This window comes from Pipistrellus hanaki (assembly GCF_964339955.1).
Source record: "Pipistrellus hanaki genome assembly, chromosome: 12".
In the NCBI taxonomy this organism is placed as follows: Eukaryota; Metazoa; Chordata; class Mammalia; order Chiroptera; family Vespertilionidae; genus Pipistrellus; species Pipistrellus hanaki.
The window spans coordinates 6,199,381-6,213,876 of record NC_140514.1 but is presented as its reverse complement, the minus strand read 5'-3'; the positions used below and the strand labels follow the sequence as shown (position 1 = coordinate 6,213,876).

General features: G+C 47.7%; 1 protein-coding gene across 2 annotated transcripts in view; it reads left to right on the top strand.

The window, feature by feature from the left end:
• Positions 1–13,619, top strand: part of LDAH (lipid droplet associated hydrolase) — a 68,426-nt gene extending 54,807 nt beyond the window's left edge. The window contains exons 6-7 of one of the 2 annotated variants that reach the window (XM_084900013.1): positions 2,258–2,340; positions 12,580–13,619. In XM_084900013.1, the coding sequence (XP_084756139.1) occupies positions 2,258–2,340; positions 12,580–12,798 (302 nt within the window). In that variant the 3' untranslated portion in view covers positions 12,799–13,619. Of the gene's footprint in view, positions 1–942; positions 1,150–2,257; positions 2,341–12,579 lie in introns of those variants that run through there. The other variant, XM_084900014.1, reaches the window with a different exon arrangement.
• Positions 13,620–14,496: the final 877 nt, after the last annotated feature.

Genomic DNA, 14,496 nt, shown 5'->3' with positions numbered 1-14,496 from the left:
CGTGTGGTTTTGCTCCCCTCTGCACCTCCTCTGCTGCACTGACCAGTGGGTTATGTGCTCACGTTTGCTCAGTCTTACCAGCAGCTCCTAGGCTCTCCCTCTTGCCTGCGATGATTTGTCCCCATTTTACACCTGTCCCTGCCAGCTTGGTTACCAAAGTCAGGTGCTCGGCCTCCAGTTCTGGCCTCCATTGTGATCAGTTCAAAGAAGGCAGTGGGCTTTTCCTCCCCTCTGCCCCACTCCACCCCCAAACAAAAACAAACAGCAACCAGCCCAGCTACCTCCTCCTCAGTCTCTTCCCATTTCACAACCTTGACTGATACCTGCCATGGAGCCAGCCCCTAGAGGTGCACTGGGGAGAAGACTAGATGAAAGAGCCCTTGCCCTTAACTCACTCCCCACAGAGGGCGAGAAGGGTGGAGAATTTCACCATGTGCCAGGAAGGGTTGTCATGAACACAGACACAGGGCATGAGTGGCATCAAGAAAGCAGAGATTAGTCCTGCCGAGACAAGTAAGGGAGAAGAAGATAAATGAAATTGGACCTGGAGAGGAGTGGGGGTCTTTTCAGACAAAATGGCATGAGATGGGCAATTGGGTTAAGTGGAAGGCAGCCGTCTTTGGTGGATTATGTGCACTTGGAGAACTCAGCGATGGCATTTGACCTGTGAGAAAGACAGTCCAGTTGATCTCCAACTTCAGCCCTCACTCCGCTATTTCAAACTTTGAGCCACTCTGCCGTGAGTTTTAGGTCCTGCAGAAATATTCGAACATTACACCCATGGCAGAAGATGATACTAGGGAATACAAAAGAATATTAAGACTCTTCGGTGAGTTTTTTTAGCACCTGTATTTAGATTTGTAATGAAACAAAAGTAAACAGTAAGATTCTTCTAAATCATTCTGTCTCTCGTGTTTTTGTTTCCATTACACTTGCTTCTAGATATTTCCTTCACTGTGGTGCTTGAGACTCTGAATTCTGCTGGTTTCCAGGAATGCTGTGGAGAGTCTTTGCCAAGAGAAATGTGTTTTCCCCTTAGGAAATTACACTTCTATTTGGTATTGTTTCTGATCGCTGTGTTGTGTTGTGAGCATTTCTGAGGAATGAAAAAGATGACTTCTTTGAGGCAATCACTGGAAAGGCTAACTGGTATTTTACTGTCTTTTCTTCTTAAAAAGTCTACTTAGGTGAGAAATTATCAGGGGGAGAAAATAGAGTAGGAATAAAGGAGGGGTGAGATACATTCCTTGATGAAAATTTTCCTCTTAAAAATGTGATTTCTCACAAGTTATTTGAATTTTTTAACTTTTTCTGATTTAACAATGATTCTACAGGAAAGTGCTTAAACCGTAAATGCTTACCTCCATGAAGGAGCATAAAGCAAGCCTCCCATGTACCTCTCACCCAGCTTAGGAGTCACCATTGCCTGGCTCTCATGTCCTCCCAGAACTCCTGCGAATCCAAAAATCCACCTCCGAGCTCAGTCAGATTGTGGGCAGAACCCAGGTCGTGGCTTTATGACTGAGATCCCCATTGCCTTGCTGGCTGGCAGTCACTGTCAGGCCCTTCCCCCAGGAGCTTCTTCACACCAGCAGCGTGCGCTTTCCCGCTCAGTGCTGTGAGTCTGGCTTCCTCCCGCACCAGCCGGAGGAAACGCGGAGGTTGGAGGCCTCGTGTGATGAGGTTAGGGCGACCAGGATGATGTTCCTTAAAACCATCTGCTCTATAAAACGTAACTTGGTCTGGGAGTAACGTCATCATATTCACAGGTTCTGCCCACACTCCAAAGGGAGGGGATTACAGAAGGGCGAGGAATATTTGTGTCATAGAGTTCTGCCTACCACATACCACCTGTCTTCTGAAATGCCACCTTTGTCGAAGATCTGCAAAGATGTGTGCTTCTAATGATTTACCTGTAAAGAATGGTTGCTTGTAACCCTCACATCATAAAACATCCACAGGTTGGGTTACACAGATTGCCTGCCGTGGTGCCTGACATTAGGCCATCATCCTGCTGATACCAGCTGATGAGCGAGCCAGGCTAGGGGAGCACGGGCACTTTTGTGAGACAGGCACACACACCTTGCCTGCCTCACACGCCCGTCTGGGCCTCCCTTCTCCCATCCTCCCATTGGGGGGCACTTGCCAAAAGGAGAGGGGGGATGGGAATTTACTGAAATCAGTTTGACAGTGTTTTGTACAGTCTGTTCTAACGTTTGGCTTCTCTTTTTTTTCTTTTTTTTCTTTTTTAATGTAGCTAATATTGCCTACCTCGGGGGCCAGGAAATGGTGCAGGTGGTGAAGAGAGACAACGAAACCATAAAGGAACACTTATCTAAGGTAATCGTTTCAGTACTGCAAGGACGTAAGTCACTGGGCAGAAATACTTACTGCAGATGAGGGACTGAAATTGGTTCAGATCTCTGTGAGGCCTCAAGGGTCAGATTCAGATAGAGATCTACATCTAAGTTAAAATGAATGCTCTCCTTGAATGTTGCATAGAAAGTAAGTGGAGCTGATTGCATAATTAAATCTATTTTGCCACCTATTTTTGTTGGGCTTATTTTTAGAATCCATACTCCTCTCTGGGGCCTTGTACTGAGAAGATTCTCAGCAATGCTTACAGAACAAATGAGTTATGTTAAAATGTCAGTAAGACATTGGAAGACAACTAACATCACTACACCCCAGTGACTCAGTGAGCCTGTCTTTCTCACTCCCCAGTGCATTAGAGTACAAGCGTCCTGCTGACACCAGGACCGGTTTCCTAGACAGGCAGGTGCACAGAGGCAAAGGTTGAAACATTTGGCATTTGTGAGTTTCTGCGGCAAATACTAGAAGCTTACACAGACATTTGGAAGCACCAACCTCTGAATCTGTGAGGTCTAAGCACCCTGGCCTGTAGGTGGCGCTGGTGCTCCCATGGCATCATTTGTCCGTCTGTCCATCCTGAATAGGGTAGAGCTGCACTGTCCCTCCACGCCTGGTTATTGTGGCTAGTCTGAATTGAGATGCACTGTGCGTGTAAAATTCACCTTGGATTTCAGAAACTTAGTACCAAAATAGGTAAAATATTTCATCAATATTTTTATGTTGATTACATGTTGAAATGATATCTTATGATCTGTTGGGTGAAGTAAAAAACATTTTACTAAAGATAATTTTATCCATTCCTTTATACTTTATTTTAATGTAGCTACTATAAACGTTTAAGTTCTACGTATGCCTTTATCTTTGTGTTGGACTCGCTAACTTGGAGCTTGGGGGTTAGTGCTGAGCTGGGACAGCTGCCGAGTGGCCGGCGCTTACAGGCCCAGGAGCCTATGGTCTGCAAGGGAAACCTACTGGGTTTACAGTCCCTTCATAAACTTTGAGGCATTTGACTTAAACTGGCCTACAGTGTTAGTTCACGTTTCTATTACTTCCCAATACAGTTATCTTAAAGCAAGAAGTGTATATGTTCTTTAAAAAATAGTTTCACCCCAGCCAGTGTGGCTCAGTGGTTGAGCGTCAACCTAGGAACCGGGAGGTCACAATTCAATTCCAGGTCAGGGCACATGACCACATTGCAAGTTTGATCCCCAGTGGGGTGTGCAAGAGGCAGCCAATCAATAATTCTCTCTCATCATTGATTTTTCTGTCTCTCTCCCTCTGCCTTCCTCTCTCTGAAATCAATAAAAACTTTTTTTTAAGTTTTTTTTCCACAATATTGATCTGTAGTAGCATCGCCCAGAGAGGACTTTTTGAAATGCCAGTTTGTGTTTGTCTTTGGCCATGGTGGCCATCATATTTCTCGAATAGCAGTTGCGTAGAGATTGAAATTTTGGGTCCAGAAGGAAACCCCCACCAGCCGACCCGGGAGGTTGGGGCCTCAGAAGGACCTGTCTCCAGGCTTCCAACTTGTTTTCAGCCGTGGAAGGATGTGAAAATACAAGAAAAACAGGATTTTGTTTTTCCATCAAATTATAAATGAATTTATTTCAGAAATGCATTTAAGTTCTCAAGGCTGGAAGTTCATAAAAACAACTCAGCTCCCAGTTAATAAGACTGGCAGATGCTCGCTTCCAAATCTCACACTTGCTGACTGATTCGACCCTCGTGTGTCCAAGCCCATCCTGCCACCTGTGGGAGCCAGCTGCCGTAAAATGCTCATCATTCCTGGATTCTCTTTGTGCGCCGTGCTCAGAAAGAGGTCAGAGGAAGGTGCTAGCTTATTCCTGCCCCAAGTTAGATCCATATGCAGGCGTAATCACTCCCAGATCGAGGTCTGCTCGTGGTAACTGCGTGTCAGGGCTGTGAGTTTACTGAAACTTGCATGGGGGAAGCATGGGGATAGAATGCTAGATGGCAGGCGTTTCAAGGTCAATATTAACAGTCGGTCACGAAATAAACTTTCCCAGCTCCGGGCCTGGCTTTGTTTTGGTTTGAAGATAGCGTTAGCTGTACTGGTGGAATGTGGGAAAGCAGGGCATTGGTTTGTTTAGTGGGGCAAAACTGCCTTGAAATTCATTGATTAGCCTTTGTAACAGCGAAGTTCCAATTCCTAAGTGAAACAAGGTACAGAAACAGGAACTTTTTGTTTTGTAATGAAAAAGAGAGGAAGCATGCTGTAATTGAATACTGGGCAAAGTGGATTCGGCTCATGTCCCCGTCTGCTTGGGAAAACAAGGAAACGCAAAAGGACTTGTAGTTCTAGGAAGATAGTGGGCATTGACTCCGCCTTCCCAACCACCTTGACCGTGAGTCACTCTGAGAACCACTTCCCAGGAGTGGACAGATCCCTGGTCTAGGTGTCCCGGTCAGGATGCCCTGTCCCACCACTGCCCAGACGTGGCTATTCGGAAACCTCACCCCTACCCAGGACTGCCCAGTGGGGAGGTTTTGAGCCAGACCTTTTGTTGCAGAAATCATTCACTATATCTCAGTTAGTCTGTGTTCGAAATAATTCTGAAATACATCTGTGTGCCATTCAGTCAGGAAGTCCCAAGAAAGTTCGCCTAAAAATCGTCTCTGTTGTATCATGTGGATGGCTTTTGAGTCCCTGCAGCCCCACCAGAGCATCAGGAGACTTTGGTTCTGAATTCCAGTTCCCACCTCTGGGCTTTCCTCGTCCACATGAAGAGAACTTTTTGTCGTCTTGAGAAAAATTGGCCTTTTAACTCTACTGGGCTGATTGTCTTCCTTCCTCCCTCCCTTCCACCTTTCCTCCCTCCTTTCTTTCCTCCATGTCTCTATCCCTCTCTCCCTTCCTTCACTCTTTCCTTCCTTCCTGCCTGGGTCTTGAGACTTGGTGTACAGTATCAAACCTCCTACTTGAGGTGCTTCAACATTACATGGAGTTACTTCCCTTTCCTGGGGCAAGTATTGCAGACCCACAGTTGTTTCCAGAAGAGTTACTGTGGCCCTTGGCGTGGTGGGTGTGTTCCTTCTTCACCTGATTAACCCTACCCATCCTTTAGGACTTGGCTCCATCGTCATCTCCAAGAGGCCTTCCCCAGGCTCTGGTTCTGGTTGGATGTCCCTCTCTCGGTTCCCATGGCTCCCTCTGTCACGTTTTGGTGTTGCTTCCATCACACAGTACTTAAGTGGCCTGCCTTCCCCTCTCACCCTCCTTGAGGGAAGGAGCTGTGTTTACTCATCAGTATCCCTAGGGCCTGGCCCAGTGGGTGATGCCTGGTGAAGAGTCTGTACATGTACCCTAGTGGGTGGACGGGGAAGCGCCCCGAGAGCTTAGCTTCCAAGCCTTTCCTGTGCCATGGGTCTCTTTGGCTCTCGAATATGGCCCCCTTCTCTGAATAATATGATTGAGTGCATATTATGATTGTAATCTCAATCATAATAATATGATTGAGATTACAAAAAAATCACCTTGTAGTTATCAAAATAGCTTCAAACATTTTGTGATATATATCATATGTACATCTTTATTAACACATTAAATAACGAGATTACAGTAGCAGTCAAAATTACTATTGTAAATTTGTACTGATGAGCATAAGTTATTTTCTGTTATCTTACAATGAGTTTATTGTCATTTGAAAATTTCCATAATATTATAGGTGACAAAATATAGGTATTACTAATACTACTGTGGTTTGTTGCCATGGTTGATGGAAATACTAAATTATAGTTAGAAGTTAACAAAAATAAAGATGTAGTCTTTTTTTTCCATTCAAGTTTACATTGCGTGTGCGGATGCGCATATGCACACACACACACACACACACACACACACACATACACACACCCCGCCAACCACTTCTAGCCTTTGACCGGCATGGATCTAAAGACCTGTAGAATCCAAGGCACTTAGTATGAATGGGATATGAGAGTGGCGACAGAGGAGTCTATGGTGGTTTCTCTGTATTAGATCTGGTGACAAGATAGGGAATATGGGACAAGAAGCGAGTAGTGGGAGATGTTTGATAAAATGGTCATTGGGACACTTGTGTTTGAGATACCTGTGGGACGTCCACATGGACATTCTGGCAGGTAGCTGGACGTGTGGATATCTTGGAAGAGTGGCCTGAGCTGGGTTTGACTTGGGGCTGATGAGGCTATCTCGGGAGCCTGAGCATGGGCCACAGTGATCTCAGGAAGTTGGTAGTACAAGGAGAGAAGAGCCTACAGCCTGATCTGGGGGAACAGAGCTTGAAGGGTGGGAGGCGGGAGAAGAGAACGGAAATGGTGGGGGAGGGGCGGGAATGAGAACCAGGACGGAATAAGCCAGAGTCAGAGAGTCACCTGTACGTTTTCGCCACCCGGTCCCGATTCCTCTGGGAGCCCCTGGGGTACGCTCCGCTTTATGAGGCACCTGGCGTGTCTGAGGCGAGTGGGAGGTCAGCGCGCGGGCTCTGTCATTGTTCTGAGCTGTAAGGGATGTGGCTCATTCCTAGGGAAGTGAGTTTGTGTTTGATTTAGAAACTTGAAGTTTTCATTTAAAACTCACTTAGGAGGGAAATCCTACACTGCGTGACCACGTTTGGCCTAGGCCTATGGAAGCAGCTGCGTGCGCTGCCGCCAGACTGAGCCTGAGCATCGCTGTCGGTCCACGGGGCCTGGAGCTGCTCCAGCCGGGACACAGGACACAGGACACAGGACACAGCTCTCTGACGAAGGCGGGCAGCGCTGGCGGGCAGTGCGGGGCCCAGAGGGCCAGGCCAGGGCGACCGCATGGGGTGGGACAGGGGCAGCGTGTCCCCAGGAGCTGGAATGCCTCTGCCGCGGCCCTCTCCCAACCCTGCTCGGCCCACCTGAGCCGCGGTGCGTGTTTCCTCGGGAACAAGCCTCTGCAGCGATTGCAGGTCTGAGCATGCAAATCCTTCAGACATGCGCAGGCCCTGCTCAGCGGAGCGTGGGGAGCGCGCCCGGGACCCGCTCACCAGGACCGCCTTGCCGCCAGGCCTCGCTCTGAAACCGATTGTGTTAGTTCTGCCTGTTTAATGTGAAGCCTGTTCCAAATGTCAGGATCATCCTGGAAATATCTGAGTCACTTTGACCTTGAGAGCTTCGTCGTGGCACTTACGTTAGCCTAACCCAGGAGTACTCTAGTGGAGCATGAGGGGGGCGGGGGGACGGGCAGGGGGTGGGGGTAAGGGGTGTACACTGGGGAACAGAGTCCTGAGAGCCACAGCCTGAGCTCAGGCTCCATCTCTGCCACTGGCTATTTAGATGGCCTTGTGCCTCCTTTTTTCACCAGTGAAATTGTTTAATGTATCTTTTCTCATACAGCTATTCCAAAAATATCACGCCATCACTCATAAATATGGTGCAAGAGTATGTGGCACGTACTAAGCATTCAATAAGAGATTGTTACTCATGATAGCCCGGATGTGCCCCTGAGTACTTTAAAAAGGTTATTTGGCTCACTTTTCCTGCCCCCACACATCCCTGCCCAGATATTTTCATTCTGTGTTGAAGGATTTTGAGGATAGTGACTGTGTAAGCAAGAGACCCAGGACTGTCTAGAAAAAGTAAATAAATAAAAGCCTAAGACAATGGAAAACTTTCTTTTATTAGACCCGCAACTCCTATAGTGCCCATGGTCCTACTGGACCATTGAGTAGAGAACAGTAATTCAGATAAGAGGTTTTGTACTAGTTTTATTGAGAGAACTGACATGTAGCATTGTTTTAGTGCAGTGTTTCCCAAACTTTTGACATATGTGTACCCCTTCTATAATTTTCGTAACGCTGAGTACCCCTCGTACTCATGAGAACGTAGAATTAGGCGCATCTAAGCACGGTGCAGTGCATATCCCCACCGAACTCCGGTGCAACACATACCCCCACCAAACTCTTCCGGTACCCCTGGGGGGACGCGTGCCACACTTTGGGAAACACTGTGTTAGAGTAAGGTGTACAACACGATTATTTGCTGTATGTGTATACTCTGAAGTGATCGCTACAAGAAGTCCAGTTAACATCCATCCCCTCACATCATTGCACATGGTTTTTCCTGTGATGAAAATTTTTAAGGTCTGCTCTCTTTACAACTTTCAGATATGTAATGCGTACTGTTAACTCTGGTCACCACACTGTACGTTCTGTTCCCAGGACTTACTCATCTTAAAGTGGAAGTGTGTGCCTTTTGACGCCCTTCTTCCAGCCCCCCCCCCCCCACTCCCTTCCCCCTGCCTCTGGCAACCACAGATCTGTTCTCTGTTAGGATGAGTTCACTGGTGTTTAGATTCCACATATATGTGAGAGCATGGAGGATTTGTCTTCTGACCAACTTATTTCACTTGTAGAATGCTTTCAAGTTCCATCCATGCAAATGGCAGCATGTCCTTCTCCTTTTATGGCTGAATAATATATCTATCACTAATAGAGACTTGTGTGTATGGCTTTTTCACATTTAAAATTTTAAGATGTCGGTATATCATTAAAAGTCATCTTTGTTGTTAGCTGTTAGCAAAATCAAATTTATAAACTTGGGTCACAAGATGGTTTCTAATATTTCTTTTGTTCCTGCAGTAAATTCTCTATTGTTGATGCATAAAAACCAGCAACTCAAATTGAATAGTAACGCTTTGCTGACTCTCTCAGGGTAGAATATAGGTTCCCCTGCTTTGGGTCCCTGTGCTTTGTTCAGAACTCTCTCTGCCTGCTCTGTTCAGAAGCCAGTTTGCACACGCCTATGTTTTCCCTATGCTGGGACCTTCTCTGGGGCAAGACTATCTGATTTCTGAATTTCAACCACTTAGCCACCACTAGATGGAGATAAGTCTAGAGTCGTTGACGACTGTCAGTTTCAGGAGCAAAAAGTGAAAAGAAAAAGAAAATAGAACGTGAGGAGCGGCAAATGTGGATTCTGTGTGGCCGCGGCTGCAGCAGTTTGCAGGGCCGTTTGGCAAGGGCACGTCTCCACAGGGGCATCCTGGGAGTGAAAGGAAAACAGCACGGAGGCCAGAGTAGCCCTGATCCCACCTCTGCCAAAAGCGCCCGAGGAAAGCGAACCACCTCCTGGGAATCACAATCCAGGACTGAGAAAATTAAACTGTGTGTTTAATCAGAAAATGGATTACTTAATATGACAGCAGTTTGGGAGCACGGGGTAATTTCCATCTCAACAATGTGTGCTTTTTATCAATTCCCATGCACGTCAAAGCAAGTGCCAGGGAGAAATAACCTACTGGAAATCCCTTCTTGTCTTATCAGCCTTTGGATGTGGACATCCCGCTGATAGCCTGAGATGCGTGGTTCACATTTCCAGTATTTCACAGCGGTCTCCGCCCCGTGGCAGGCAGCGCCCAGAATTACAGACCTGCAGAGACGTTAAGTAAAGGCACTTTACTTAATAACATTGATCAGTTCATTGTTGGTTGTAAGTAGTAGTGAAAGGCGCTGATTAGGAATGCTGTCTCTGGACTTATGTAGCCCAGCTTTACAACTCACTGATTGTTTCAGTGTAAGCAAGTTACTCTCTCTGCCTGAGTTTCCTTTTACGTAAAACACCTTCCCCAGATATTATAAGGACTCAGTGAGTGCAGAGCTGAGCACAGAGCCTGGCACGTTACTCTATTTCCACCAGTTCATTATTATTTGTTGTGACGCGTTTTTACATGCTGACCTCCTAACAGTGGATGCTTTTAACCACCGTGCCTTGGTGTTCAGTTCTCTTTCTCCTTCGCCTGTCCTCCCTTCCCCTCCTACCTCCATACGCCCCATGTTTTTTTAATTTCTTGTTTAGGGTTACAGATGCAGGGTCCACTGTTCAGATCGATTGTCTGTGACTAATAATCTATAGGGAACGGGAAGTATCTTGAGCCAGTGTGCGTAAAGACATTAGAAGTAGCCATGTGTTGTTACTTGGAAGCCAAGATTTTCATAGAGAGCCCTTCCATGACTGTGGCCTGAAGAAGAATTTGAAAAATAGAAAGACATTACCCCACTGGACTTAGAGATTTAACCAAATACACTCTCATAGTTACTGGTCAAGGAGGATCGAGAGAGAGAGAATCAGATGCACACATGGGATTCTAGACTCCTCCATCAACTTGGCATCAACTCTGTATTGAGGTTCCTTGTACCTGCCGTGGGCCATGTGCACCCCATAACTACTTGGACATGACTGGTCCCTTGATCCCAGAAGGTAATCCATGGATTACTGTGCTCACCTGGCTGACACCTTCACACATGGGGAAGGGGTGACATCTCCCCAATGCTGAGGCTCACCAAACCAGACCTCTCATTGGAGATGCTTCAAGGAGTAGTTAGGCCATCAGAGAAAGACAAGTTCCATGTGATTTTACTCATATGTGGACTCTAATGAACAAAATAAACTAACAAACAACAGAAATAGATACAGAGAACAGACTGACCACTGTCAGAGGGGGGGTGGGTGTCAGGGGCTGGGTGAAAAAGGTGAAGGGATTAAGTGGGAGGTGGGGGGGATCTCATAGGCAGACAACAATATGGTGATTACCAGAGGAACAGGAAGTGGAGGGATGTGGGAGAGGGTAAGTGGGGATAAATGGTGATGGAAGGAGACTTGACTTGGGATGGTAAACACATAATATACAGATGATGTATTATAGAATTGTACCCCTGAAACCTATATAGTTTTGTTAACCAATGTCACCCCAATAAATTCCTTAGCCTAATACACAAGTTCATGACCCGGTCTCTCTCTCTCCCCGTTGCTGGTCTTATTTCCACCGTCCTACATTCCAGAAGACATGATAGCACACCGTGCTCTTCACACTCTGCTTTGCTTGCTTGTTCCCCACAGTGTGCTCCCCCAACTTGAAGACTCAACTCGGGCATCAGCTCTCTGGGGAACCTTTTCCTGGCCACTGCTTGCTGCCAGCATCCCTCCTCCAGGCTCTGACGTTGTCTTGTGTACATGGTGCCTCTGAGCTTCCCCCACCAGCAACTGCGTCTTATTATCTATTCTCCAGGTTCCTAACACAGCGCACATGCTCATTAAGTATTTGCTGAACAGATTAATGAATAAGGGTTTGAGTGAGTGAGGGAGCGAGTGAATTTGATGTATCATGGAAACTACAAGTGGGTGTGACTGGCCACTTAAGGGCTGGAGCCAGGCATAACTGGTTTTTTGTTTGTTTGTTTTTCAGTGATAACAGATACATAGGGTCCTTAAAACTTAGTTCTTTTTTTGGTATAAGTGTCCACTATGTGCCATTGTGAATAATTTCACTTTTGTTGCCTTTTTGTTTTAGAAATGCAGAAGAACTAGAATATAGTTTTTAGTGCAGAACAGCCTAAAGCTAGACACATATGTATGTATTTACTATAAGTGTATGTGTGCATAAATATGCATATTTATATATGTACTTATATACACACATGTGTCTGAACCCAACACATATACACATGCATGGGTGCATATATACACATTTGTATGTGTGTACAAATAAATACGTGTGTGTGTGTGTGTGTGTGTGTGTGTGTGTGTGTGTCATGGGCAGATACAGATTCATCTTAGTAGTGCCTCACAGGAGGTTCTGTCTCCATCCAGCTGCTCGCTGTCACCATAGTAAGATTATAACACCTCTCCCTGAATCAGCACACACTCCCGCCAAACGAGCCCGTTTGTGGAAAAGTCGCAGACACGCTCGTGCCTCTGGTCACATTTCACCTGCCTCTCGGAGAAGCCCGAGTCTGTCTGATTCACCTTTGCGTGCATCCAACAAACATGTCCCACGTGCCTACCACGTGGCTGTATGGGAACTATTAAGTGTGTGATGAATGGTCACTATTCACTCGGCAGTGGTTTTGTCTCAGTAACTCTTCCCGTTCTCTCTGCCATCTCTTACCGGTGACAGGCCTGGCCTCCACATTCACAACTTTGCCGGCGAGTCCTTTCCGTGAATCGTGGGTGGTCTGTCACGCAAGACTCTCCCTACACGGGTTTTCCCATCAGGGCCTTTTCCTTCACTCGCACAAACTGTGAAGCTCACGGCCTTGAGAGAGCTGCTCTGGAGGGAGCCTTGAGCCCGGCTCCCAGGGCCAGGCATGGGGGCTGGTAAAGCAGGGCGCTTGCCAGTTGCTGGTGTCATATGTGTGCCTGGAGGGGAAAGTGTTTTCTAACCCATGTTTTTGTCTTGTCTCGTAGCTTACGTTTTACTATGGAACCATAGATCCTTGGTGTCCCACGGAGTACTACGAAGACATAAAGAAAGATTTCCCGGAAGGAGATATTCGGCTCTGTGAGAAGAAAATAGCTCACGCTTTCATCCTCCGTTCGCACCAGGAAATGGCGGACATGGTCGCGGACTGGCTGAAGGAGGACCTGTCCAAAGTGGACGTCGCGACATCAGGAAGCGAGGACTGACAGCTGGTGCACTGGGGCCGTGGTGCACGGACTCTCAGTAGTAACTAGTGGACTCCGTAGGTAAATGCTTAATTTCAGTGTTTGATTATGGAAGAGAGAAAACGTGAGACCCTCTTGGCTTAAAAAACTGCCCGCTCCCAACACATCCCATGTACTGGCTGCAGTAAACACAGGTGCCAAACAGGCCATAGGTTCAATCACACATTTTCCGAAGCTCGGGAACACTGCCCTAACTAGGCCTCTGATGTTCACCCGGGAGCGCCATGCAGCTTGCCTTGGCAGGCAGGACCCTTGCAGACCAGAGGAAGCTACATGCAGCTGGTTCTAATTGACTCACATTGTAGAGGAGGCTCTGCTAGCGGAGGTTAGGAAATGCAAGAGGTCAGGGAGCGTCCGGGGTGTCGTCGGCTGTGTGAAGTGTGTACGTTCACCAGGACACTCATGTCCCACCATCAGGCAGTGGTCAGCAGTGCATCTTGCCAGGGGACCTGAGTCTCCCTCAGGACAGAAACCGAAGAGCAGCCCGAACTAACCTTGCTGAGACCATCGCTATCAGGCTGGGCACCAGGACAGCCCGCAGACCCGCGTCACAGACCACGGCAGCCTTCTGTCTGGCCACCGGGGGCACAGGCCCACGCAGTGCCACCATGGGTCAGGCACTGCCTGTGTCCATCTCTGGGGAGTCTCCCCGAGGAGTGTGATTCCTGGTCTGACTGCATCAGCCGGAGTAAAGTTTGCCAGGCGTCCCTCTGCTCAGCTAACCAGCAAGAGCTGTGGAAGGATCCTGGCCGTGCCTCCCGCCACACGACAGCCAGCCCCGTGCCGAGCCTGGGGCCTGCCAGGTGGTGAGCTCCTTGCAGGCTCCTCTCCTCCAGAGCCAGGCTGGAGAGCCCCGAATGCCTCTCATCAGCCCGAACCTACCGTGCACAGTTACCCCTTCTGTGATTTTTTTCCAATGGAACTCCATTGAGGACCAAGCAGTGAGCCGAGTAGTGCGCTAGGCATTGAGGATAGAGTCTTAGCTGTATTCCGTTTCTTCTGACAACCTCCTAGAAAATAATTTCCAAAGGGCATCCGTAAATGGCTGAATAGAGCATAACTATCAATGATGGCTTCATTTCCGCATTAGCAGATTTGTTGGAAAGAAAAATGTTTACTGATGGACCAAAATTAGCCATTCAGTTATGCAAATTTGCCTTCTCCGGACACCTGGGGGTCCAGGGGAGAAAAAGCTTGTTCTCTAGCCCAGGCTGGCTAACAGCATCGCTGCCGTCCCCAAATCAACTCATCCTGGGGCCTCAGGAGCCAACAAATTGCACCAAGTCCTGCATCAGCAGCATTCGGTTTTCTCCGGGAGGAATCACTCGGGCATGGACAATACAGCATTGGCCTTCCTCTCAAAACCGGAAGCCCCCCGATGGCAGTCAGCCCCGTGGTGAGTGTTAGACAAGCTACCAGCTGGCAGGCCTCTGCGTCAGAGCAAATGACTTTTCAGACGGGAAGGTCCAAGTTCCAGGGAAGGAGTGCTCTTGGCTCCAGAGAGGAGCTGGGCACACATAGGCCACTAGCTCAGGCCGCACACTAACTCCTCAGGCATCTGCGTGAGGCGGCTTCTAGATCAAGCATGTCAAACTCACGGCCCGCGGGCCGCATGCCTTGTTTATTTGGCCCGGGTTAGCCTTTGAGTTTGACATGCTT